Consider the following 27,654-nt stretch of genomic DNA (forward strand, 5'->3'; position numbering starts at 1 on the left):
ATCTCCGATTTGGGGGAAGAGGCTCTAAGGGCGGATTCGTCGTCAGAAGCATTGTCGTCAGACGACTCATGCTCTGCCTTCGAGGGGGATTTGGGTAGGGTGGGTTCAACGATTTGAGCGGAATTGCTCTGTGAAAGCTCAGTGCTTTCAGAAGACATTATTTCTCTACTTAAAAGACTCTGTTTTTTGCGGTTGGATGAACCGCTGTTCATCCAATTTCTGGGTGCCGTCCCAGGGACCTACGCGGCTGTTCACGCCCTAACTTGCGCTAGGGAGGGTTCCACTTGCGTTTTCTCAGCTATCTGGCCCAGGTGTCCGGGTCTGTCCGATGTGAAATACAAAATATCCACACCTTACATTGTCCTTCCTACGGAGGCACAGATAGCTCCCGACAGGCACAAGGCCCGCTCGCTTCTTCACTGGCTAGTCCTGGATTGTGACCTCCCAGAGAACTCAATGAAAGATGAAATTCCCTCGGTTAATCACATCCACAGATGTCGCTTTTGCCTCTCGGTTTTTGCCTAAGCGCGTGGATTTCTCTTCCCGCTTACCGTGTCTTACTCACGGTGATCAGAAAAGATCAGCAAGGTCGAGTCGTCCCCACTACTTCGGCTTCTCCTCGGTACTACAGCTCCGTACGCGTCTGCACTGTTCAACGTCTGACGCTGAACTCCTGAGAGAGCTTCGGTAGAGATTCGCCGCCTTTTATGGTTTAGAATCGCTACCGAAACAAAGAGATTTGTGGGTGGAGCCCAAGCCGTGAACAATTGCGTGCCATTGGTGACATCCCCCGGTTTGGAGAATCTGTGCTGCAGTTAAAATATCTTTATTAAAAGAAAACAAATGGTACTAAAGCGAAGCATGGTGCTTCAAAACATTTATCACATATAAAAATGTACAAAAGCGAAGCATGGTGCTTCAAAACATTTATCACATATAAAAATGTACAGTCACAGCTTTACGGAGCAAAGGGGGTTACTACCTTTATTGGCTGTTCCGTAAAGTGTGTAAGGTAAAATACTTGGCAAACAAGAAATATATAAATAGCATCCTTAGGGAGCACACAGGGACGAGGCCTTTATTATTGTCCCTAAGGTATGCGAAAGTGTAACAAGGTTGAACAAATCTCTATTAATAATAATTAAAATATGAGAAAAAATTTTCTAAGTTAAAAGTAAAATATTGAAAATTTTTTTAAGTTGAAAAATTGAGAAAATTTTTCTAATTTCACAAAGGAATAAAATTGAGAAAAATTTTCTAAGTTAAAAAATGTAAAATATCGAAAATTTTTCTAAGTTGAAAAATCTTTTTAAGTCCACAAAGGGATAAAATTGAGAAAAATTTTCCAAGTTAAAAAATGTAAAATATTGAAAATTTTTCTAAGTTGAAAAATTGAAAAAATTTTTCTAAGTCAATAAAAGAAAAACAAATGTCAGAATACTACTATTTTAGTGGAGTTTTCCTCCCTCTGGGTCCACGCCAAGCCAACACGAAAATTGTACTCCTGTGGAAGACCACCCTTTCCACAGAGAGTACCGCGGTATGCAAGTTTTCACGGAGGGCGAGTTAGAGGAAAATATTTACACACGCGAAAAGACAAGACAATGTTGACTTAGACCGTGCATGCCAGAAGGACTCTAACAACAGCTAAAAGGGAGTAAGTATAATGAAAATGACTAAAAGGCTAAATTGGTTATGTTTATATAACCCTTGCTAAAACTAAAATATATATATATATATATATATATATATATATATATATATATATATATATACAATCGTAAGATATATATAAGATCGGCTGTGTCTACGTAGCTCGGCTACATCTACTCTGCACAGCGAAAGTAAAATTTTATCACGTATCCGCGGTGGAAGTACATCATCCGCGGGACGGCATCACCTACAAGGTGGCATGCGGCCAGAGCTCTAGGAAGGCTTAACTTCAGCTTCTAGCGGCGAAAACTGTCAATTCACTCATAGAGGACAAAAATAAAAGTACATGATATTTTGGGGGTGCTGCTCCCCATAACACGTAATGAGAAGGGTGTAGGTTCCCTATGTGGTAGCGGGCCGAGATATCTCGAAATAATGTGCACGTGTAGTTTATTACACTTGCTGTACACATTACACGGTAGAACGGACGTTCACTAGCACGAAAAATAAATAAGAAAAAACGAAAGTCGTGCGAAAAGTTGCACTAAGTTAACTGTGTTTTAACAAGAGATACTGAGGTGGAAAATTGATATTCGAAGATAACCCAAGAGTTTGCAAGAAAACGAGAATAGAGTTATTCGAATATTATGTACGTGTAAACACGGTTTACACCTTCGTGTCCACAATAGACGTCTCAAACTATCTGAATTGAAGCTGTTACTTGATAGACGTCTCAAACTATCTGAATTGAAGCTGTTACTTGAACTGGCACTTCGAAGATCAGAAATAAGGGGGCAAGCCGTAAAGAAGGCAAGCTGAAAGATTTTGATGTGTTTTGTACATCGAAAATGTGAAAGAAGAGGAGGAAATGAGCGCAGGGCGTTGGTCAGATTGGACCTTATGCGCCTGGCGATATCCCCCCGGTTTGGAGAATCTTTGCCCAACTTTTCACAAAAATCTGTGAAAATTCGGCAAAAATTCTTAAGTTTTACGTGAAAAACCGCTCAGGTAGGATTCATAACCCAAAGCCAACACTTTCCCCTTGTATGTGAGATACTACATCTATGGAAAATCCAAAATCTAAGTCTGGCCGGACTCAGAACAGATGCAATTTACCAAGACGAGTACCTCAGCCAAGAGTCGAAAATATGTAGCAGAGGGTGTACGAAAGGGCCTAAACGAGTAAGAAACGAAAACTCGACAGACGATGTCTCAAGACGAAATTTGTGCAATTAAGTAAAGTTACGATATATATAAAAATGTTATCATTTAGTGTATATATAGAAGTTCGTTCAAAAGAAAATAAGTGCTTGGACAAGTCAACAAGTTTTTATAGTATATATATAAAATAAAAATAAAATATTAGGTATGTACTTGTAAAATATCTGAAAGTATGTGTAAAATTCAAAATGTTGCAAAGTACTCAAAGTGTATTATTAAAGTTAAGAGGAAACAGTAGCGATCAACAGGTAGCCAAAACGCGTTCCAAGATTGCGGCTGTAATTTTGAATATTTTTTCGAGATATTTGGCACACGTATTCGTAATATAATAAAGAATGGCGGTACCGAGCCCAATTTGAAAAATATATTAATATGTGGAAATTACTCTTTAATTAAATACAATATTAAAAAAACGAGCCTGTGCCGCCATTAAGAAGAAGAAAAAAAATACACTTTCTTCAAATAAACTTTTTTATCCGATGCCTAGATTTTGTGTCATTTTGGAACTACTAAAATTTTTTATTTCTTTAGTAGTTCCAAAATGACACAAAATCTAGGCATCGGATAAAAAAGTTTATTTGAAGAAAGTGTATTTTTTTGTTCTTCTTGATGGCGGTACAGGCTCGTTTTTTTAATATCGTATTTAATTACAGAGTAATTTCCACATATTAATATATTTTTCAAATTGGGCTCTGTACCGCCATTCTTTATTATATTACGAACACGTGTGCCAAATATCTCGAAAAAATATTCAAAATTACAGCCGCAATCTTGGAACGCGTTTTGGCTACCTGTTGATCGCTACTGAATCACCTTAATAAAAATGTATTAAAGTTACTATACTTATTAAAATATATCGCAAAATTGTACTTAAAGCACAAGAAAGTAGGCAAAATAAGATTTTGCCGGTTATGAGGCAAGCCATCATGTATTGCCGATTAAGGGTGCAAATTTTTACGTGTATCGAACGAAAAGTTGCTAAAATGCATGTAAGATGCAGAATACATGAGCAAAAATTGGTAGAGAACATGTATTCTAAGATAATACAGGTCAAAGCATGTGAAAATGTTATTAATATGAAATGTATTAAAGTTATATTGAACTTGTAAAATATTTTCAAATATTTTTAAAGTTATTCAGTACCTCAATTGAACGAAAAAAAAAATGTAAGAAATCTCTCTAAATATTTAACTAAACATGTATAATAATGTTGTTACGTAGTAATTTGGCACACATATTCATAATATAATAAAGAATGGCGGTACAGAGCCCAATTTGAAAAATATATTAATATGTGGAAATTACTCTGTAATTAAATACAATATTTAAAAAACGAGCCTGTACCGCCATTAAAAAAAATACACTTTCTTCAAATAAAGATTTTTATCCGATGCCTAGATTTTGTGTCTTTTGGAACTACTAATGAAATAAAAAATTTTAGTAGTTCCAAAATGACACAAAATCTAGGCATCGGATAAAAAAGTGTATTTGAAGAAAGTGTATTTTTTTTCCTTCTTAATGGCGGTACACACTCGTTTTTTAATATTGTATTTAATTACAGAGTAATTTCCACATATTAATATATTTTTCAAATTGGGCTTTGTACCGCCATTCTTTATTATATTACGAATACGTGTGCCAAATTTCTCGAAAAAATATTCAAAATTACAGCCACAATCTTGGAACGCGTTTTGGCTACCTGTTGATCGCTACTGTTTCCTCTTAAACATAATATAAAGAGCTTAATCTTTATATGCAACAAATGAATTAAATTAATTGAACATCCCAAATTTAAAAAGATGAAAAACATGTATTCTAGAACTTTTGGCAATATTTTTTTTAATGCGATGCATATGCTTTAGTTGTCATTTATGCGCGTCTACAGCATGTGAAAAGTTACCCAGGAGAGTTGAATAATTAGTCAGGGATATTTATACAGAGAGAGTCTGTAAAGTGGAATAAATTCAATATCTCAAATACTAATTGTTTTTTTGGAAAATGCTCAGACCCGTCGATTAGTATTTCAAATTGTCCTTTTTGACATTCAATAAAAATGTATACAGGGTGTCCCAATTTAGAGATATGACGTCATCGTCGATTTTCTTAAATGGCAACACTGTCATTTTGATAGCTAATTTGATAGGGTTTGTAAAGTTATACATAACTGCAAAATATCAAATTTTTATTCTCTACCATTTACAAGATAATAGAAAATAACAAAGTTATATCTGTAATTTGGAATATATTCAATAATTAAAATACTAACTGTTTTTTTGAAAAATGCTAAGACCCGTCGATTAGTATATCAAATTGTCATTTTTGACATATAATAATAATGTATACAGGGTGTCCCAATTTAGAGATATGACGTCATCGTTGATTTTCTTAAATGGCAACACTATCATTTTGATAGCTATTTTGATAGCGTGTGTAAAGTTATACACATCTGAAAAATTTCAAAATTTTATTCCCTACCATTTACAAGATAATAAAAAATAACAAAGTTATGAAGAACAAGAAGTAATCAAATAATAATTGAATTTATTTATTTCAATTAAGCAAATGCTCATAACGTTGCCCATTGACAATTTGACAATAATTGAGGGCAACATTATGAGTTTTTGCTTAATTTATTGAAATAATTAAATTCAATTATTAGTTGATTACTTCTTTTTCATAACTTTGTTATTTTTTATTATCATCTAAATGGTAGAGAATACAAATTTGAAATTTTGCAGTTGTGTATAACTTTACACACCCTATCAAAATAGCTATCAAAATGACAGTGTTGCCATTTAAGAAAATCAACGATGACGTCATATCTCTAAATTGGGACACCCTGTATACATTATTATTATATGTCAAAAAGGACAATTTGATATAATAATCGACGGGTCTGAGCATTTTTCAAAAAAACAGTTAGTATTTTAATTATTGAATATATTCCAAATTACAGATATAACTTTGTTATTTTCTATTATCTTGTAAATGGTAGAGAATAAAAATTTGATATTTTGCAGTTATGTATAACTTTACAAACCCTATCAAATTAGCTATCAAAATGACAGTGTTGCCATTTAAGAAAATCGACGATGACGTCATATCTCTAAATTGGGACACCCTGTATACATTATTAGTGAATGTCAAAAAGGACAATTTGAAATACTAATCGACGGGTCTGAGCATTTTCCAAAAAAACAATTAGTATTTGAGATATTGAATTTATTTCACTTTACAGACTCTCTCTGTATATATTATATATAATCAGGGGAGGTTAATGTGAGTTAATAGTAGAATCAAGGTAGGAAGTACATGTATATATTTATATTGAAACAGAAATTTTAAAATAATTTCAAACTTTTTGTAACGCAAATATTCATAAAATTTTACATGCAGCGCAAACTAGGTCTCTCTGGAAAGTCCTGTGGTAAGGTTATTAGAACAATATAATAGTCTAACTTTATTTTTTATAGACCGGGTAGATAGTGAAAGTCTACTTGCAGCAGAAACAATTTTGGCACGTCTACAAGATCCTCTAACAAAGTGCTTTTTACAATTTTTAGAATTTGTTCTACCAGTGAATGTGAATATAACAATGATGAATAAAGAACAATATGAACAAAGAAATACAGTACGCCAAGCCTAAAATTAATACATCACATTTACAATTATCTTCAATATATAAAACCATTTTAGATTTTTTTATAAAAAGGGATATTATTTCTATGACACCTGTACCTGTGGAAAAAATCAATTTTAGAGATCCGCATACTTTTGTAGCATAAAATGAAATTTATCTGGGTGCTAAAATGTACTCTTCTGAGCAAAATCTAACTAGTGAACAGAAGCATATTCTTCAGTCTAAACAGTGTTTAGACTTTTTTTATAGAAAGTTGTACCCAGATTAATAGAAGATACAGGTTTCTGATGATATTTAAAAAAATCAATAAATGATCCTTCTCATCTAACCACAGATTCTTTTAGTGACACCATGCCATTAGCGCAACACTTTCCTAATTTAGTAAAGCTGTCATAAGTTACAAAAACTGGACAACGAATGGAGACTATTTTAAAATACGAAAATTGATGCGAACATTGAAAATGTAGAACATTTTTGGATTTATGTGAAAAATATGTGTTATGGAGACAACTTTCGTATGTTTTTAACCTTATCTAATGTTGTGCTTAATTTAATACGCTTTCCTAATTCATCTGCAAAGGATGAGAGCGTTTTCTCACAAATCAATTTATTAAAAACAAATCACTGTAATACGTTGTCTACAGCTAGTATAGTAGCTTCATAGCAATATTTATATGAAAGAACAGTCATCTTAAGCCTTCCAAATTTAGTTGTGTTCCCATTATTAATAAATAAAATTTATAGAAATATATGAGTAGTATAGCTATAGTGGTTCTGGGCCCAAAATATCGGGCCCAGAATTCCTAGGACTTTTCCATGTTAATTTTTGGACCCAGAATTCCTAGTACTTTTCAATGTAAAATATCGGGCCCAGAATTCCTAGGACTTTTCAATGCTTTTTCTCTCTAGGACATATCGTCGAGGTTCGGTGAGGCTCGGTGAGGCTCGTGGTGGGGGATTTGGTTTATTAGCAGAAACATAAGAATATTTCAGTTTAGTATTATTAAAAATTAAGTCTATGTGTAGCCCACCAAAAATGACAGACAAAAAGGTAGTGCAAGATAGAGTATTGGAATTGTGTAAAGTTTTTTCAGAATTATCAATACAAACATGGCAGCAGTATTTCAAAAAAGATACCCATGTATATAAACTATTAGCAATCGATTATGATGAAGCTGTAGAATTTTGTAATCGATTCCTTCAAGATCAAATTAATTTGAGTACTTTATATGATAAATTATGTTATTTGGGATTTATGTCATATTGTAATAACCTATGGCCTAGTTTCATTAATCATGAAAATTATAACTCAGTGCCAGTGGAAAATGATTACAGTTTTTTTAGTAGAGAAGAAGAAGGTGCAAAGAAAGATGGTAATGAATAATCATGTAATGAAAATTTAATGTAATTTTGTAAATAAAAAAAATCTAACATTTCTATTCTTTTATTTAATAAAATGTATACATGTTTTTATATTAATTCATTTTTATGTATCCAACTGTTGTGTGTGTCGGAAAATCCCAACCATTTTACAAATAATCTGTCACCTCTTCTTTGGAGAACTTTTTCGACGAGATATACATCAGGAAATTCAACTTTCTGGAGCTGTTCAGTATAAAATCCTCCTTTGATATCTTTGTGTTCAAAATCTTGAAGAAGGTAGGTGGTAGGATTTGTAAGTTGAACTTTGTTTACTGTAAAAATTTCTGTACTCCAGTTTGGTGTATAGTGTTTATCAAATACACCTCTATGTTTAGATATGCGAACGTGATCTCCTAATTTAAATTTGTTCTTCTTATGTGCTATTTTAATTCGGTTGAATACTGTACGTAATAGATGTGGTTCATCTTGTTTAGTAACAGCAGCTGGTTTCATTTGAATCGTTGTATGTTTTGTATTATTATAATTATTTACAATATCATCTAAAATATTAATCCATTTGTAATGTCCTTGATAGTTAAATTCTTTCCATATATTTCTCTTTAAAGTTCTAATTACTCTTTCAACTATTGATGCCTTTTTTTCACTATATGTACTGTAATGGTTAACCTTATATTTTTTAGTTACATTTCTGACATGTGGGTTATAAAATTCAGTACCCATATCAGTATGTAAATTTTTTGGATGCTGTTTTTTGAAAGTTTTTTCCAACATAATTGCAACGTTGTTGCCAGATTTATTTTTAAGCGGCCATGTCCAAACAAATTTTGAAAAACAATTAATTATCACTAAAATGTATTTATATCCATTATTTACATCTTGATATTTTTGCATATCAATGAGATCTGCTTGAAATAAATCACTAATTGATTTTAAGATAACTTTACGACGTTTAAAATTAATTCGTGCTGTTTTATGTATTTCGTTTACTACCTTCCTTTTTGTATCATTCTGGTTAGAAGACATTGTTAGATAATTATATTAAGTTCACGTAATTCCTCGATAATCGAATTTATTTCGTTAGTATGACCCGTATGTCCTGCTTGTGTTGAAGCTATAAGCAATTCTAATCGTTTAACCAGCTCGTTTGGGTCATCAAAATATACATATTGTATTGGAGTATTAGTGGATTCCATTAACATACCCAATCCAAACATAGGCGCTATAATGTTTTTATATTTTTCGGATTTATTACCATCAATCTGCTTTGAAGGATGGTAGTGTCTTTTATGGGCATGAGTTTTAGATACTATGTCTTTATATACTTGTAGGTCTGTTTCTAAATAATTCTTTGGATTTTTCTTAAAGATAAGTTCAAATAATCCGGGAGTTCCTTTATATTGTTTATGTTTAAGTACTATATTGGAATTGTCAAAATGTATTTGTGAATCTCCTATAAAGAATTGTTTTTTATCATTAATATATCTCACACCATATTTAGAATCAAATTCTTTATTATCAGATTGCATATTTTGTAAATATTTTCTAGGTAGTGCATGAAAATTTTCTAAATCAACATCATTCCTTTTTTCTTCGGTTTCTTCTTCGTTTTTTTCTTCTTTTTCTTCGCTTTCTCCTTCTTCTTCTTCTTCGTTGTTAATTCGATCTAATGGTTCATCATAGTTGGTTCCAAATTTCTCTTCTTTATATGGATCTTTCGGTTTGTTAAGTTTTGTTTCAATAACCTTTAAGTGTCTTGTTATTGGTGAGAAAATTTTTTCTTTTATAACTTCTCCATGTTTTAAAAGTTTTAATTTATTTCTAATAATTTTACGTTTTGCAATAATTTGTTTTTTCAAAATACGATCTGTCATCATAACAAGTGTCTGAACTGCTTTGAACTGTTTTGAACGGTTCCTCTCTTAAAGGGTACTGATCTGATCTGTTCAAATTGTTAATTATATATTTGTATGAAATGATCAAGGTCCTTTCTGTATCGTCCATTATTGATTGGTTTATCTTTAAAAATGCTAAAGAAACCATACGGTTCTTGCCAACACAGTGAACAGATTTGTTTTAGTTCTTCAAAAGTAATATCCGGGCTTACGTGGTCATCAAATATATGTTTAAGATTTCGTTCATCTTGTCGAAACGTAAGTATAGTATTGGCATTATAACGTAACAAATGTTTTGGAATCTTGGCATATGATTGATTTAGGTAAAATGAATCAACTCCATTATGTCGACCCATACTAAAATATTTTTGAATTACTTTTTGTTTTTCACAAGCTACGTCATCAAATATAAAAACTGAATTCTGTCTCGCTTTACAGGGTGGTATAATATCTTCGTTGTTAGTAAACGTGAAAAACTTAATACCTTTAATTGGTTTTAATAAATCTTGTAAATATAAATATTTTGGTTGGTCTTGAGATTTTGAATATAAATAAATGTTTTCAAACTTTAACCCATTTTCATGTTCTAATAGACTAATCATCAAATTTGTTTTTCCACAATTAGATTTTCCGACAATTAAACATTGAATTGTATTTGGAAGAAGTAACCCATGTTTCGGTGTATTTTCTGTTAGAACATCATGATTGCATATATTTAGTTTAGTTTTTTGTTTAATAATTTTAAATTTGTTCATAAGAGACAACGATATCGTCAAACACTAACTTATAAAATGACTATAAATATCTAATACACTAGTTTTATAATCATTATGTAGAAGTTGGTCAAATAATGAAGTATTATTCAGGAACTGGTGTTGTAAACAGTTTAATTAATAAACTACCATTTGAACTTCATATACCAGGAGGATACAGATATTGTGGACCTGGTACTAAGCTTAGAAAACGACTAAAACGTGGAGATGTTGGTATAAATCCTCTTGATGATTTTTGTAAGAATCATGATATAGCCTATAGTTCTACAAATGATTTAAACGAACGCCACCAAGCTGATAAAATTTTAGCTGAAAATGCTTATGGTAGATATAAGTCAAAAGATGCTTCTTTAGGTGAAAAAATTGCAGCTCTAGGAGTAAGTGGGGCTATGCATGCAAAAGTCAAATTAGGAATGGGGTATACAAAAAGTTGTCCAAAAGTACTTGAAAGTTGTTATAAGTCAATATCAACTGTTAGAAATATAATGAATAAATCAATGGAAACTATGGAACATTGTTTAAGACAAATTGATGATTTTAAGGCTAATAAATCATTAAAACGAATCAACAGAAAACCTAAAAAAATTATTATGCCTAAAATTAGACCACCACCAATTAATTTTAGAATTAATAAAGGAGAAGAAGAAGCCCAACAGAAATCTCTAACTGTACCAAAACATGTTCATACAAGTTTAAAAAGAAAATTATCGGTATCAGATGATGACGATGATGATGACAATAATAATAATGAAAGCACAAGAGATAAAAAAATAAAATTGAATGAAATTAGCACATATCCAGTGCTAGCAGTAGCAAAAAAGCGAAAACGTGAGGATCATGACTTCAATAGGAATGTGAAACGAAAAAAAAAATATATAAGATAGTTTGTGTAGAACAATGTTGTAGTATATATTGAAACATCGTATAGAAATGGTTGCAGTACAAAACATTAAAAGAGGAAGAACGAGTGCTAAGACGAAAAAACGTAAAAATGTCAAAGTTAAAAAAAGAACAAAAAAAAATAAAATTTAATGTATTATTAAGAGAAATTAGAAAAGCGTTAACTAGACATAAACCAAGAGATTTATATAGCGGTATTTCGCTTGCTCTTAAAGTTATTGAAAAATTTAAGAAAAAAGTATTGCCCGCTCGTGTGATTCCAGTACCGAAAAGTGGTGGTTTTCTTCCCTTGATTCCCATTTTTGCAGGTCTCTCAGCGTTAGGAGCCGTTACAGGAGGCGTTGCAGGAGTGGCAAAAGTCATAAATGAGGCACGTGCAGCTAAACAACAATTAGAAGAATCACAAAGACACAACATAACCATGGAAGCCGTAGCAATGGGAAAAGGACTCTATCTTAAACCTCATAAAAATGGAATGGGTCTTTTTTTTAGGAAAAACTGTAATATAAACATGCCTAAACGTCCTTTAACTAATATTGATATAAAATATTTTGCTACTAGTGCTAAAATTCCATACTTTCGTGGTGTATATATGAAAAGTCAGTTACCAAAGAAAATACGAAATAATGAATGTGCTGTTATAAACTTAGATGATGATACAGGTTCTGGAACTCACTGGACAGCATACAAAAAATTTGGAAAAACAGTTATTTATTTTGATAGTTTTGGCAACCTTCGTCCTCCTCTGGAAGTAAGAGATTACTTTTTATCAAATGGACCTTGTAAAGTACTATATAATCATGATAGATATCAATCATATAATAGTTATAATTGTGGTCAGTTATGTTTATCATTTCTATGTCAATAAAAATAATAATTTTACCAGTGTGTTTTCATTTGAACGAAAGTCGTCACGATGTCATATACTTTCACTGTTTCAGGGAGAAGTTCTATCCTTTCAGTTAAAATCAATCCTCCTATAACGTTAAGTGATCAAAATGAATATGTGTTAGGTCTTATTGATTTCGTAAGTTATAATTCTATTCCGAATGTTGATGAAAGTAATAACACATTTTATTTTGGTAAATCTCAAAAAATTACGATTCCAAATGGAGCATACGAGGTTGAAGATATTGAAAAATATTTAAAAGAACACATTGAATGGCTTGAAAGGAATAATCCTGCAACTGATAAAACAATCTTCACGTTAGTTGCAAATAGAAATACGTTAAGAAGTGAATTAAAATGTAACAGGACCGTGGATTTCAAAAAACCCAATAACATTGGCTCTCTTCTCGGTTTTAAACCACTCTTACATACAAAACCAGACAAACATATTTCAGAGTATCCTGTAAATATTACAAGAGTAAATTCTATAGGGGTTGAGTGCAATTTAGTTACAAATACTTATAATAATGAAAAGAGTACTCATATGATCCATATGTTTTTTCATAAAGTTCCACCTGGACACCGCATTGTGGAAATTCCTGCTAACGTCATTTATTTACCAATAAAGTCATATTGAAGAAATTAACCTTAAAATAGTTGACCAAGATGGAAATATAATCAATTTTAATGGTGAGGTGGTAACGATAAGACTACATTTAAAAAAGATTTAAAAACATGGTTGTATTATATAATGTACATCCTATTGAGTGGAACAATATAAAAGAAAGAAAAATATTGAGTCCTATTAGTCTAAAGACAACGTACAAACCATTAACACAGAAAAATATTTTATTCTTAATATCCTTAGGATTAAAAGTTAAAAATTACGAAACAGAAACAGAATAAGAAAACGAAGAAGAAGAAGGAGAAGAAGCAAAGATTTTTGTGTCGCTGTAAATTATTTACTATTATCAAAGAATATTTTATAAAGTGTTTTTGTAGGTGTACAGTTACATACAAAAAAAATGAACGGTAGTATACTTAATGTCAATAAAACTGTACCTGTAGATGAATCTATAATTAACTCTGAATATCATACACACCTTCCATATTCAGCTACATCTTTAGACAATAATGATGAGATTAGAATACCAATTGAATCACAAAATATTTATACATATCCCAGCGAGAGTTATATAATTTTGGAGGGAAATTTGATATCACAAGAAAAAGGCCATTACAGTACGAAACTCAGTTTTATCAATAATGGATTTCTTCATTTATTTGAAGAATGTAGATATGAACTTGGAGGAACAATAATTGCGCGTTCTAGATTTCCTGGAATCACATCAACATTAAAAGGATATGCATCATTTACTCCCAATGATTGTATTAAAAATGCCAATTCTGGTTGGTCCATAACGGAGCATCCTAAAATTGTTGAACCGACAACGGGTTATTTTAACGTTTGCATTCCACTGAAACAAATTTTAGGCTTTGGAGAAGATTTTAAAAAAATTATTATTAATTTACAGCAGGAACTCGTATTGGTTCGCAGTCATACTGATTTTAACGCAACTATAACGACAGATGGTGCTACTGATACTCCAAAAGTTAAAATTACAAAAATTATGTGGAAAGTACCTCATATATCTGTTTCTGATGAACAAAAATTGGTATTATTACAACACTTGGAAATGCAAAATAATTTGGAAATTTCATTCAGAAATTGGTCTTTACAAAAGTTACCAGTTCTACCAAAAACAAAATCTTACGATTGGACCATCATGACAGTTAAACAAAGCGAAGTGCCTCGATACATGATTGTAGGTTTTCAGACAGATAGAGAAAATAGTAAAACACGAGATAATAGCGATTTTGATCATTGTAATTTGACTAATTTAAAAGTGTATTTGAATTCTGAGGTTTATCCATATGATAATTTAAATATTGATTTTAAAAAGAAACACTATGCCATTGCTTATGAAATGTATGCAAGGTTTCAAGAATCATATTATTTTCAAGGTAAAAGCGAACCTTGCTTATCCTTAACCAATTTCATACAAAAAGCACCGATATTCATCATAGATTGTAGTCACCAAAACGAAGCAGTAAAAGGTGGTGCTATAGATGTGCGATTAGAACTAGAATCATCAGAAAACTTTCCAGACAACACTTCAGTATACTGTTTAATAATTCATGATCGTACTGTTATCTACAATCCATTATCAAATTTAGTAAAAGTGCAATAATGTTTATTATAGATATCCAAGGTTTCCAATATAAAGACAGCGAGTTCTTTATTAAAGAAATATGTATATTTAATATATATACACGTGTGTGGCATCATACATTTGTCAATTATCCTGTGAGTTTGGATTGTTTTGCAGAAAAACATAAACACCATCTTCAGTGGATAACCGACAATATACATGGAATAAATTGGAATAGTTCACATCCCAATAATATTTCAATGGAAACTATTAGTGAGTACATTAAAAATATTATTGGAACCAATACAATTGTAGTCAAAGGAAGTCCGAAAAAGAAGACACTCCAAAAGTTTTTGTGTAATAAAATTATAGATATAGAAGCTACAATGAACTGTCCAAAATTATGTGTATTAAAACAAAATTCATGCAATATGTTAATCCATTACAATGTACATACTATCAATACCTTAAGTTGTTCTCTAGAAATTGTAAATGTAATACATGATTGGTTAATGAATAAATTTATTACTAATATTGAAAATGTTACTTGTGACAAATAAAACTCATATTGTCAAAAATTTTTTTTTATTTTTTTTCCTCATGTACAAAGCATAACGCAAACAAATATATATATATATATATATATATATATATATATATATATATATATATATATATATATATGTATAATATAGCTGCAATTATCATTATTATTATTCACAAATTGTTTCATCAGAATCATAATCGGACTCCTCTGGTTCAACTGGTAAGTTGAAGTTGAAGTGGTGATTAATAATCCTACTTAAATCGTTAGGGCTTAACGTTCGTGGATTTTTACAGACTGCCAGTAGTGTTATAAAAATATGTCTTATCATAGGTGCCTTTATAATCTCAACTGCTATTTTCTGAATTTTAGCTCGTTCTTCAGTTTCTGATGCATTTACCATTCTGCACTTGTTGGAAGTGTTTCCTCACTGAATTCTTAAGGAAAGTTTGCAGAAACAAAAAAAAATTTTACAATCTCCACACAGTACTGTACCTCTAAAACAAAAAAAAACCAAAAAATAAATTGCAGTTATATATATATTAATACAAAATTACTCCGTAGGAGGTATCAATGTGGTGGTGTAGTCATCGTCATCGTCGTCGCCGTAGTCATTTCTGGTCTCACTTATTGTCGCTCTTCTGGTATGATCTTCTTTATCATCGTCATCTATAATGTGTTCATCAAATGACCACACTTGTGAATTTTGATCAAGATCAATGGACTCAACATGCTGTGTTACTCTCCTCTTCAATTTTTTCTTTAAAGGTTCCTTCTGAATTGATTTAATAGAAGGAGTAGTAGTAGGAGGAGGAGGAAGAGCTTCTGTCTCCTCCTCTAAGTCAAAGTAGTATCTCTTCATTGCTTTTTCAAACAATCCTATCTCATTAGAATCATTTATTTGCATACGGATATATTTTACTGATAAGTTACCAAATTTTCTCGACAGCGTTGTGGACTTTGGGGTATATACTAAGTCTATTAAGATTCTATCATTCCGGAGAGATATGCTTCTTAAACCATATCTGAAATGGAATGCAAAAACTGATTGTTAAAAAAAAAAAAAAACATACCTGAATAGCTGCCTTATGACTACTAGAGCCATTTTCGTGGGGAAATTTAATCTATCTTCTATGGATACCAAAATTGTACATGGTACACCAGACATTTTATATATAGAAAAGAACAACAATAAACAATAAATAAAACAGTGACAATAAATGAGACCACGATGAATACACCAACAATGACAAAATGTTACTCACTTAGTACTTATTTCAACCTGTTATTGGTATAATATCATATCCGTTTGCAGGCACCTGTATATATATATATATATATATATATATATCAAAATTTTATCTATTACCTACTAAAATACTACATAAAACATTTTTAATGAGATGCACTTATTAGAAAACAAAGCAATTATATTACATATTTTTTTCTAATAAGTGCATTGCAAGAAAATGTTTTAATGAATAATTAAAATAATTGGTGTTTGTGACATTGTTGTTATCTAATGGTCATTAATTACAAATTGTTTTTTTGTTTAAGCATATCTATGCAATTCCACTTATTTTAAAATAATTAGGATCCAATTATTGTGAAATACCTTATTTTATTACTTTGTTGCTATCTATCTAATTGACAAGAAAAATGTTTTAATGAATAATTTTGCATATATATAATTAGAATCCAATTATTGTAAAAATACCTTATTTATTACTTTGTTGCTATCTATCTAATTGTGAAGAAAAATTTTTTAATGAATAATTAAAATAATGGTTATTTGCAACATTGTTGTTATCTAATGACCATGCATACCTACTTACAAATAATTACTATGCACAAACATGATCAAACAATCATTTACGTACTGCTTGTGGTTCATTTAGAATCGGTAGCTTCAGTGTAGCAGAAGTGCCAATGAGTTGTTAGTATTTTTGAAAATAATATAAAACATACCATGTCTTCACAAACTTTGGATATGTTTGTTTTGGATATGGTGAAGAAAGTGGAAAAAGTTGTAATGCTGTTACGAACAATTGAGGAGTTCAACAAGTGGATCAGATTTATCAAAATAAGTATAAATTTAGTTAAGAAAGCAATTCAAAATAAGTCTCACCATATTAAACATCGTAATAGAATTGAAACGGGTTTGGGTCTTTTAAATTATCACAAACACAATTTGAAACATCGAAAATTATTAAAACTACAGTCAAAAAAACAAAAATCTAAAAAAAAACTAATAATAATTTAATATGGCGTGATTTAGAGTCAAGTTTTAATAAAAGAATCAAAACTGGTGTAATTATTAATTTAAATTTTAAAGATCCTAAAACATTTTTGAAAAAGGCATTTAGAAGTTTTTCTCTAAAAATTAAAGAGGCACTAAAACAAACACTTTTAAAAGTCAATACTGTATTTTTAGCAAATTTTATTAAACCTCATAATTTAGAAACTGATATTAAACATTTTGCAACAAAAAACGAAATAATTGATCACACTACTAATTTAAAAGAGTGGTATGAGGAATACGTCATTAATAGAATATTATCAAAAATTGAAGATTTTCAGGAGAGAGATTCAGGATTTGCATTGTATGAAATTTTGAATTTAAAAGTAAATATAAATCAGTATATACCCATAGCAGTAGGTTGTTCTAGTTACATAGAATTACCTGATTTTATTAAAAATAAAAAATCTTGTATTAATATTAAAAACAATGATAATTACTGTTTCCTTTGGTCTGTTGTGGCATATTTGTTTCCTGTACAACCAAATACAAATTCTAGTAGAATATCCTCATATCCACATTTTTCAAGTGTTCTAAAATATGATAACATTGATTTCCCAATGAGATTAAAAGATATAGGGAAATTTGAACAAATGAATAATATATCCATAAACGTTTTTGGTATTTTTGAACATAACAGCATAGCACCAGTCTGTTTAAGTAAATTTGACTTTAGAAAACGTGTCAATCTACTAATACTTCCTTATACAAATGAAAATATTAAATATGACAATCGAGATAATAATATTAATTTTGAAAATATTTGTATTGATCACTATCAGATTTACCATTATGTCCTTATAAAAAATTTATCAAAATTAGTTTTTACACAATTAAATAATAGTAATACTAAAAAGTGGATATGTGATCGATGTTTAAATTATTTTTCATCTGAACCTCTTCTTCAACAACATTGGGTGGACTGTTTTACAATGAATAATACTAAAATGATAATTCCCAATTGGAATAAGAGAATCTTGAAATTTTCTAATTTTAAGAACAAAATTAAAGTTTCCTTTGTCATTTACGCAGATATAGAATGTCTCCTATTAAAGTATTCCGATCCTACCATTCCAACGGCGAACATGAGAAAAATTCAACATCATGTACCTTATAGTGTAGCTTTTCTACTAAAATGTTCATATGATGATTCATTAACACAATTTAAAATTTATACAGGAGAGGACTGTATATCCTGGTTTGTTAAAGAATTAGGGTTAATCAGTAAAAAACTGGATGATATCTATTCAAACGTTGTTCCAATGACACCTTTGACAAATCTAGAAGAAAATCAATTTTTAAATGCAGAATTATGTTATATTTGCACACAACCCTTTTCAGATGATGATATTAAATGCAAAGATCATTGCCACAGGACTGGAACCTATAGGGGTCCTTCACATCAATGTTGCAATTTACAGTTACGTGAAACTTTTATGATACCTATAGTATTTCATAATTTGGGATATGATAGTCACTTCCTAATTAAACATTTAAATACGGACATTGAAGGAAATTTTCAAATATTACCTCTAAATAAAGAAAGATATATTTCCTTTACAAAATTTGTACAAGGTACTAAATGCAGTTTACGATTTATCGATTCCTATAGATTTATGTCTGAAAGTATCGATAAGCTTGCCTCCTATTTGACTACTTCTCAAAACAAAATTTTAAAATCGTTTTTCCCAAATGAAATCCAATTTAATTTGTTGACACGAAAAGGTGTTTTTCCTTATGAGTATTTAGATTCTTGGGAGAAACTTAAAGATGAAAATTTACCTCCTAAAAATGCTTTTTATAGCACTCTTACTAAAACACATATTAGTGATGATGATTACAATCATGCATGCAACATATGGACAGAATTTCATAATAATACGTTAAAAGATTTTTCGGAAATTTATCTAACTACAGACGTATTATTATTAGGTGATATTGTTGAAAATTTTCGGGAAACTTCTTTAAAAACATATGGCTTAGATCCTCTTCACTATTACACAGCTCCAGGATTATCATTTGATGCATGTCTTAAGATTACTGGAGTAGAAATTGAGTTATTAGATGACATAGATAAAGTAATGTTTATCGAACGAGGTCTACGAGGAGGAATTTCACAAGTATCCAATAGATATGGCAAAGCAAATAACAAATATATGAGTAAAGACTATAATGAACAAGATCGTGATTCCTACTTAATATATTGGGATTTTGTAAATTTATATGGTACAATAATGTGTTTTTCTCTACCTTATGGAGGTTTTGAATGGATAGATCCTAATGTGATGCCAGATATTACAACCGTTGATAAAAACTCTGATATCGGATATATATTAGAATGTGACATTATTTATTCAAAAGAACTATTTAATATACACAAAGATTTACCCTTATGTCCTGAACATCTAATACCACCAAAATCAAAATCCAAAGTAACAAAATTATTAACAACTTTATTTGATAAAAAACACTATATAATTCATTACAGAGCTCTTCAACAAGCAGTAACACTAGGTTTAAAACTTGATAAAATTTACAGAGTCTTAAAATTCAATCAGGCACCTTGGGTGAAGAAATATGTTGATCTAAATACAGAACTTAGGAAAAAAAGTAAAAATGAATTTGAATCAAATAATTACAAAATGATGACAAATTCCTTCTTCGGTAAGACCTGTGAAAATGTACGTAAATACAAGGACTGTAAATTACTATCAAAGTGGGAAGGCCGTTATGGTGTTCGAAATTACATTTCAAAACCCAATTTTCATAGTCTATCTATTATTAATGAAAATCTTGTAGTTGTAGAAATGAAGCGAACGCAAATAACATTTAATAAACCTCTTTTTATAGGTTTTTCTATTTTAGATTTATCTAAAGTTTGGTTGTACGACTTCCATTATAACTATACTAAAAACAAATTTGGAGATAACGCAAAACTCCTTTATTGTGACACTGACTCTTTAATTTATCATATTTTCGACGAAAATGTATATGAGCATATGAGGGCTGATATAAATAAGTTTGACACATCAAATTTTTCAGTAAATAATGCCTATAACATGCCACTATGTAATAAAAAAGTTTTAGGATTAATGAAAGATGAAAATGGTGGTCGAATTATGACTGAGTTTGTAGGTTTACGATCAAAAATGTATGCATTAAAAGTATTAAATGAAAAAGAAGAATATAGTATTAAAAAAGCTAAAGGCATAAAAAAAGTGAATTAAAATCTATAACCTTTAAAGATTATTCTGATTGTCTATTTCATCACACAGTTACGAACGCTACCCAAAATCTTATCATTTCTAAAAAACATGAGGTTTACACAATTCAACAAAATAAAGTTGCCTTAAGACCTACTGATGATAAAAGAATAGTCAATTATTTTGAAACTGATACTCTCCCTTGGGGGTGGGAAGAAGAAGAATGAACTCCTCAATTGCCATTTTAGAAGACCTTCATACAAGAATACATCAAGATCCACACTAAAACGTAGAATATAAAAAAATTAATACAAAAAGAATCACTTTTAATTTTATATTTTTTTCTTGTTTTAGTTCATGCGAAGGCGCTACTACCCCCTCCAGTTCTCTCTCTCTTTAAAAGATATATACAGCTACAAGAGATTTTCAATTTCACTGTGTATTGAAGAGCCACAACAATGAAGATGTATTTTTTTTATTTATTATTTGCTATCGTTCTTGTTACACAAATTATTGGAGTTCCAGCATCCAAAACTGTGTTTGTTAATACTGAATACCAAATTGACGATGGTGACTTTATAGTTGCAGAAGTATATCACAATGAAATAATTTTAAATGAATATTTAGCGTTCCGTTCTGAAAATCCAGTACCAATGTATTCCTCAGTTACCTGTAAAGATGAGAAAGTAGGAAACTATTCCTGTGGTTTTACAATAGGATCAAATGACCATTATTATCCTATTGTTCCATTCAAAAGCCCAATCTTATGTGGACACTATAAACTTACACAATTTCAAAATAGACCTATCAGCTACAGAGATTATTTTTGGAAGAACGCCGAAAGCTTTTACAAACAAGCTGCTGCTCTGAAGATATCGAATCTATATAAATATACTACATTGAATGACATTTGTTTTGTATACCTATGAATTTAATAAAAAGAATAAAAAAAAATTCTTTTATTTCTTTTCTTAGTCATACTTCTTACCTAAAACCAATCTCAGATAAAAAAACAATAGTATGAAATTTTTATTTTATTTTAAAATCACGAATCTATATAAATATACAGTGGAACCTCGATAACTCGGATTAATCGGGACCGCGACCGATCCGGGTTATCGAAAATCCGAGATAGCCGGAGAATATGGTAAAAATTAATAAAATACGGTATACTTACAGATAAACTCCGTTAGAATTGAAATAACATGAAATATATTTATAAATATGCACAGTACCTACTCATTAAAATTACTAAAAAAACACCAAACACAAACCTAAGCAAATGGAAGCGAACAATACAAGACACACAATACAGTTACAACGATGTAATGTTATTATTAGAGCAATGAAAACTAAAGACCATTGTTTTTAAAAGAATTTTTTAAATAGTCTTTCCTAAACAATGCTGACAGTTTGAAATAAAAAGGAATAGATACTACAGACAGGTGGCTGTTGTTTCTGCGGCGTGTGCTATGAGTCATTTTTAATATCGTATAGTTCAAATTACCCACATACACATTATCTCTCAAATATTATATTACATACATTTTTATTATTGAAAGGTTTGTCTGATAATTAACTATTTTGATGGGAAATAAGCCACAATTAAATTGAAAAATACAAAATATTGAAAATCAAAATGTTTATCTGATGAAAATCGGTCCGGGTTAGCCGGATTTCCGGGTTATCGGGGGCCGACTTATCGGGGTTCCACTGTACTACATTTGAATGACATTTGTTTTGTATACCTATGAATTTAATAAAAGAATAACAAAATATGTCTTTTATTTCTTTCTTAGTCATACTTCTTACCTAAAACCAATCTCAGATAAAAAAACAATAGTATGAAATTTTTATTTTATTTTAAAATCACATACACACACACAAAAGTAACATTTTTTGTTCTTTACTATTCTTAATCGACTTCATCTTCCTCCTCTTCTTCCTCTTCACTAAAAAACCCTTCATCTGGCATTAGAGCATTACAATATTGACCATATCCTAAATCAGTTATGTCCTCACATAATGTATTCAGATTAATATCATTGCTCAGGAACGCAGCACAAACACCTACCGCTTCATCATAATCACATGCTAGATACAACTTTGAACGATCTGACGTTACCTTATACTCATGCCATGCTTCTCTTGATAGGCTCCAAAAAACGTTATACAACTCTGACACTCTATCTCGCACTTCATAATTCTCTACCATTTTTTTGTTGTTACTGCTAACACACAATTCACACATTTCTGCTAATAAACCAAATCCCCCACCACGAGCCTCACCGAGCCTCACCGAACCTCGACGATATGTCCTAGAGAGAAAAAGCATTGAAAAGTCCTAGGAATTCTGGGCCCGATATTTTACATTGAAAAGTACTAGGAATTCTGGGTCCAAAAATTAACATGGAAAAGTCCTAGGAATTCTGGGCCCGATATTTTGGGCCCAGAACCACTATAGCTATACTACTTATATGTTACAAAGATATATGTTAGAATAATATGTTAAAAAGTTTGTATGATGTATTTTGAGAAATGTGTGCCCTGTTTATTTATTATATTAATAAAGAAAATGAAAAAAAAAAACTTAAAATCTAAGTGTTTTAAACAAAAAACTGATGTAAACCTTAACAAAATCAAAACAAAATGTTTAAAACGAAACAACTCATCACAAATGCATATTAATAAATCTTTGTCTTAATCATAAATTTAACTCTTCATCTGAAAGATCTTCGTTGTTAATTTGTTTTTTATACATATTAGAATTATGCTATTTTAAAATATCCTCTCCAAAATTGGCAGAAAAACATGATTGATTTTTTAGATAATTTTTTGTGTGTACGCTACCCACTATCGATGTACTCGAAAGGCGGTTTCTGTGGCTGGTTTTCATAAGATTAACTTGTGAAAATGTGCGTTCCACATTCGCAGATGAATGTGGTAAGGACAGCATATTAAATACAAACTTAGATAGTAGAGGAAACATAAAAGAGTCATCCCCATATTGAATTTTACTAATTTTTGACCAAAATTCCTCTGCATTTATATTGCCAGAAAACTGTTAAAACATCACTACTCCTAAGCAAGCGCCATTCGTTATCTAAACATTGTATTTGATTTTCATTAATTAAATTTGGGAAATGTTTTGCCAAGGGAAGGACACTAGGTGGCTTTTCGTTGATGATTTTTGTAGGATCAATTAACTTCATATTAATTAATATCTCATCATTAAAGTCAAACCTCTTACATATCTGGTTTGCACTTTCTATAAAAAAAATCTAAACATCTTTTCCTTAAAATTAAATTAGAGTCTCTATCTAATGCAAGCAAAGGTATCTTAGCCCCTAAATAAAGTTCTTCGAGCGGTAAGAAATTTGCAGGGTCCCTATAATTAATGGATTTTAAAGGTTGTGTCCCGATAATATCTCTTTTTATAAAGTATTCTAATAAAACCTGATAGCTTGAACTGATAGAGCTATATAAATTGTGTATCTTGGGTTTTTCAGATTGCATTTCTTTATTTAGGTTATTGAAAAGGGGCAAAATAAACTGTAAAAACAGTAAAAATGGTTTTGTCAATTTGTGTTGCAAATCGTTTAAAATATGTTGAGAAGCTAAAACACCTTCAGATACAGCTGCATCGGTGAAAAATAAAATAAGGGCATTATATTGTTCCAAAACTCTGTTTACTGCACTCTCTAGACTTAGCCACCTTGTTTGAGAAGGTTGTAATATTTTATGTATAGGAGTGTCCGTAAATGTTTGAAACTCTTTGAAAGTATCAATACGTTTAGGGCTGTTTGAAAAAAAAATTATATAAATTCCGAACTAAGTCTTCAACACCCCTAGGCAATTTTGAGCAGGTATTTGATGCACATAAACTAAAACTATGGCATATACATTTCAACGTGAACAAGTTTTCCGTTTGAGCTTGTAGTCTTATTTTCAACGAATTGAACCTACCAACCATCACATTGGCACCATCAGAGGTAAAACCAATTAAATTGGTTTGCCATGGTATCCCAGTTGCGTTAAAGAAGTTCACTATTTTGCTGTACAGATCGTCAGCTGTAGCTCCTTGGAGAGGCAACAAGGCAAGAAAACTGTCAGTAATTCTAAAAAACAAAAACATCAGAAATCAAATAAATCTATTTTTTTGTATTTTTTGAAAAAAACAAGAAGATACCAATAAATCTAAAGAAAAGGATATTCAACAGTTGTATTCTACCAGTTATGATCTATGGAATGGAGACGATGACATTTACGGAGATATCAGCCAATAGATTGAGAACGACATAGAGGGCGATAGAACGAGCTATGTTAGGAATATCTCTGAGGGAACATATACAAAATGAGGATGTGCGAAGCAGGACGAAGGTGGAAGATGTAATTGGAAGAACTGTGCAAATGGAACTGGGTAGGACACTTCGCCCGCCAAGGTGGATGGGGAGAAACTGGCACCAAATAGCACAAAGCAGCGAAGAATGGAGAATTCATATGGAGGCTTCTATCCAAGAGTGGATACAAACAGACTGAAGAAGAAACAATGAAATGTCAATTTAGAGGTTAAAAACATATATTATTTGTAATCAGCTAATGAATATATTATTATTAACCTAATAAATTCAACACTTTCAAAATAAAATTTACAGTTGTCAGTAGATAAATCAATCACTGACCATCTATGGCTGTCTTTGTTCAATAGGGCTTTTCATCGATTGTCATTGGTTTCGAGCTTCTATCATATGTTGTGTAATCTGTGTATAATATTAATATACACGGATTATAGGAGATATGACAGAAGCTCGAAACAAATGACTGTGAATGAAAAGTCCTATATATAATGCTGTGTATTGACTGGAGGAGTAATTTTACTGTGTAAAATATAAAAATGCATAGAATCGATATTATCATTTTTGTAAACTTACTTGTCATCTTGGCGGTATCTCGCTATTAAACATAAATGCTTTGTGCAGCCTCTATCAGTCGACTCGTCCACAATCAATGAAAATTTAGTGTTTTGTAAAACGGCACATATGTTGTCCAACTGTTTTTTACCAATTACGTTATTCACTATTGCCGTGCATTTGGTAGGCTTGCAGGTAACTTTTTTTGCCACTTCGGAATCTGGGCACAGTTTTGGAAGAATTTGCACAAAATGGTTTAATATATTATCAGGCAAATTGTGCTCTGACACAAACGCTGCTAGGTACAGTTCTGTCTGTTTTGACGTTTTTTCTAATGTACTCAAAGGTTTCGTGAAGGATCCTAGTGTTTGTTGTCCTTTCATAGTTTTTACCATTTTTTTATGCATCTCGCTAACATTGTGCCTTATAAGCGCTTTTTTTCCAGTAGTTTTCACTGAAATATTTTTTCTACAAGCTTTGCAGTATCCACTTTCGTCTTCCCCTTCCACCAACCAACCTTTGAACTCAGGATCGATTAACCACTTTTTGCTGAATTTCTGGATGTATTTAATTTTTTTACTCCCCGAGGGTCTTTCGCTCCCTGAATCAGAATCGGATTCATGTGCTCTCCTAAAATAAAATGAGTTCTTTTATTTCTAACCATTAATGCTTACGCTCAATTTCACAATGATAACCTAAAGTTTACTTTAACTTATGTTTATTTAGCCTAAAGTGCATTTTAGTGTCACATCTGATTTAATAATGCTTACAGCTCTTTTCATTAGTAAAAGTAAACTTAAGTGTTTAAATTGATAGGATGGTGTAGTTGTTTCATTTTACCTTTGCCCAAATGTCATGATTAATTTTCAAACAAACTAAATCAAAACATTAAATGAAACGGATATTGATGTGTAATATTGATACATACTGTCAGTGATAATAATTAGGAAATGGCTATTATCGTTGGACATATTTTACAAAATTATATTGTACTTTTATATTTGATTATGATAATATATTTAACACAATATAAGTGTATAAAATAAACACAATATAAGTGATACATTCCAAACACAAGAAATGCACTAACTTCACTGTTACTGAATCATAAATTCATAGTAAACAAGGTATCAAAGACATGTCATATTGTTTATCCTAGTTTAACTTATTGTGGTTTCTATGGACAAGCTGCTCAATTTTGCGATAATAGTTTCTGTGAGTAAAAAAGAGACCTAGTATAAAAACTAATTCGTGAATAATTTCATGCATGGCATGGACAAAGATAGAGTGGAAGAAGTATGATTTTTTTGTATAATTGTATAAAGTTTTTGTCTAATTCGAAATATCTTAATATTTTACCATCTATATATTCTTATATCTTTTGTATTTTAAATTGTGTATAAGCTGTTGTTTGTAAAGATACTTAGTTATTAGATAATCATGTCTGTAGCCTAAAATAATTCTGTTCCGTGTTCTGTGAATTTTACTACAAGAGGAGGAGCTTTTTTCATTGAGGAAGTTTCTAAATACAAATATAATATCGAGTGTAAAACCACCAACAAACTAAATTGGAATGAGGTTAGATTTTACTATATGTTATTTTGTTTATATATGCAATAAAAATTATATGGGCTAATTGTGGCTAATTTTAATGCCAAAAATTTTTTGTCATGACACAGGATCAAGTACTGGCCAAGTATTAAAATATTAAGAGCAAAGTAACAAAGAAAGTTAAGATGTATGATTATTTACATAAAGTATACATGAGGCCGTTATTTTTTAACACCCACCTTGCTATTTGATTTACTTTTCAGGAGCAAAAAAAACATTGCAGCCTTCATGTAAATCATATTTTCAGACTATTACATATTTGACCAGCCTTACACCTAAGGGTAGAAAGGCTTAGGACTAAGTAAGTAAGTAAGTACATTTTTGAACCAATACAATATGTTCATTAAAAATAAGTAATAATGGTCATACATTTAAATCTTTTATTGTAAAAACAATTTTTTTCCTCAAAGAGAGAGTTTTGCAAATAAATTAATGACTGAAACTCATTAAACCTTTTTTAAAAGAAAAATATGTTAATTAAACAACAATTATTAAAAAAATGTTTTCAAAAATATCAAAATTCA

At 30.7% G+C, this 27,654-nt stretch overlaps 3 protein-coding genes across 3 annotated transcripts; 2 read left to right on the plus strand and 1 right to left on the minus strand.

Annotated features, from left to right (window-relative positions):
* Window positions 1–13,375: 13,375 nt before the first annotated feature.
* On the plus strand, window positions 13,376–14,602 carry LOC126891031 (uncharacterized). The gene has a single exon (XM_050660210.1). The coding sequence runs from the start codon at window positions 13,376–13,378 to the stop codon at window positions 14,600–14,602; it is 1,227 nt and encodes a 408-aa protein (XP_050516167.1).
* Window positions 14,603–15,660: 1,058 nt separating this feature from the next.
* LOC126891032 (uncharacterized) lies at window positions 15,661–16,432 on the minus strand. The gene is made up of 2 exons (XM_050660211.1): window positions 16,181–16,432; window positions 15,661–16,132 (listed from the first exon to the last, which is right to left on the minus strand). The coding sequence occupies exons 1-2, from the start codon at window positions 16,273–16,275 to the stop codon at window positions 15,661–15,663; spliced, it is 567 nt and encodes a 188-aa protein (XP_050516168.1). The 5' UTR covers window positions 16,276–16,432.
* Window positions 16,433–18,353: 1,921 nt separating this feature from the next.
* Window positions 18,354–20,633, plus strand: LOC126891033 (uncharacterized). Its single transcript, XM_050660212.1, has one exon. The coding sequence runs from the start codon at window positions 18,354–18,356 to the stop codon at window positions 20,631–20,633; it is 2,280 nt and encodes a 759-aa protein (XP_050516169.1).
* The last annotated feature ends 7,021 nt before the right edge of the window (window positions 20,634–27,654 follow it).

Source organism: Diabrotica virgifera, chromosome 9 (assembly GCF_917563875.1).
Source record: "Diabrotica virgifera virgifera chromosome 9, PGI_DIABVI_V3a".
Taxonomy (NCBI): Eukaryota; Metazoa; Arthropoda; class Insecta; order Coleoptera; family Chrysomelidae; genus Diabrotica; species Diabrotica virgifera.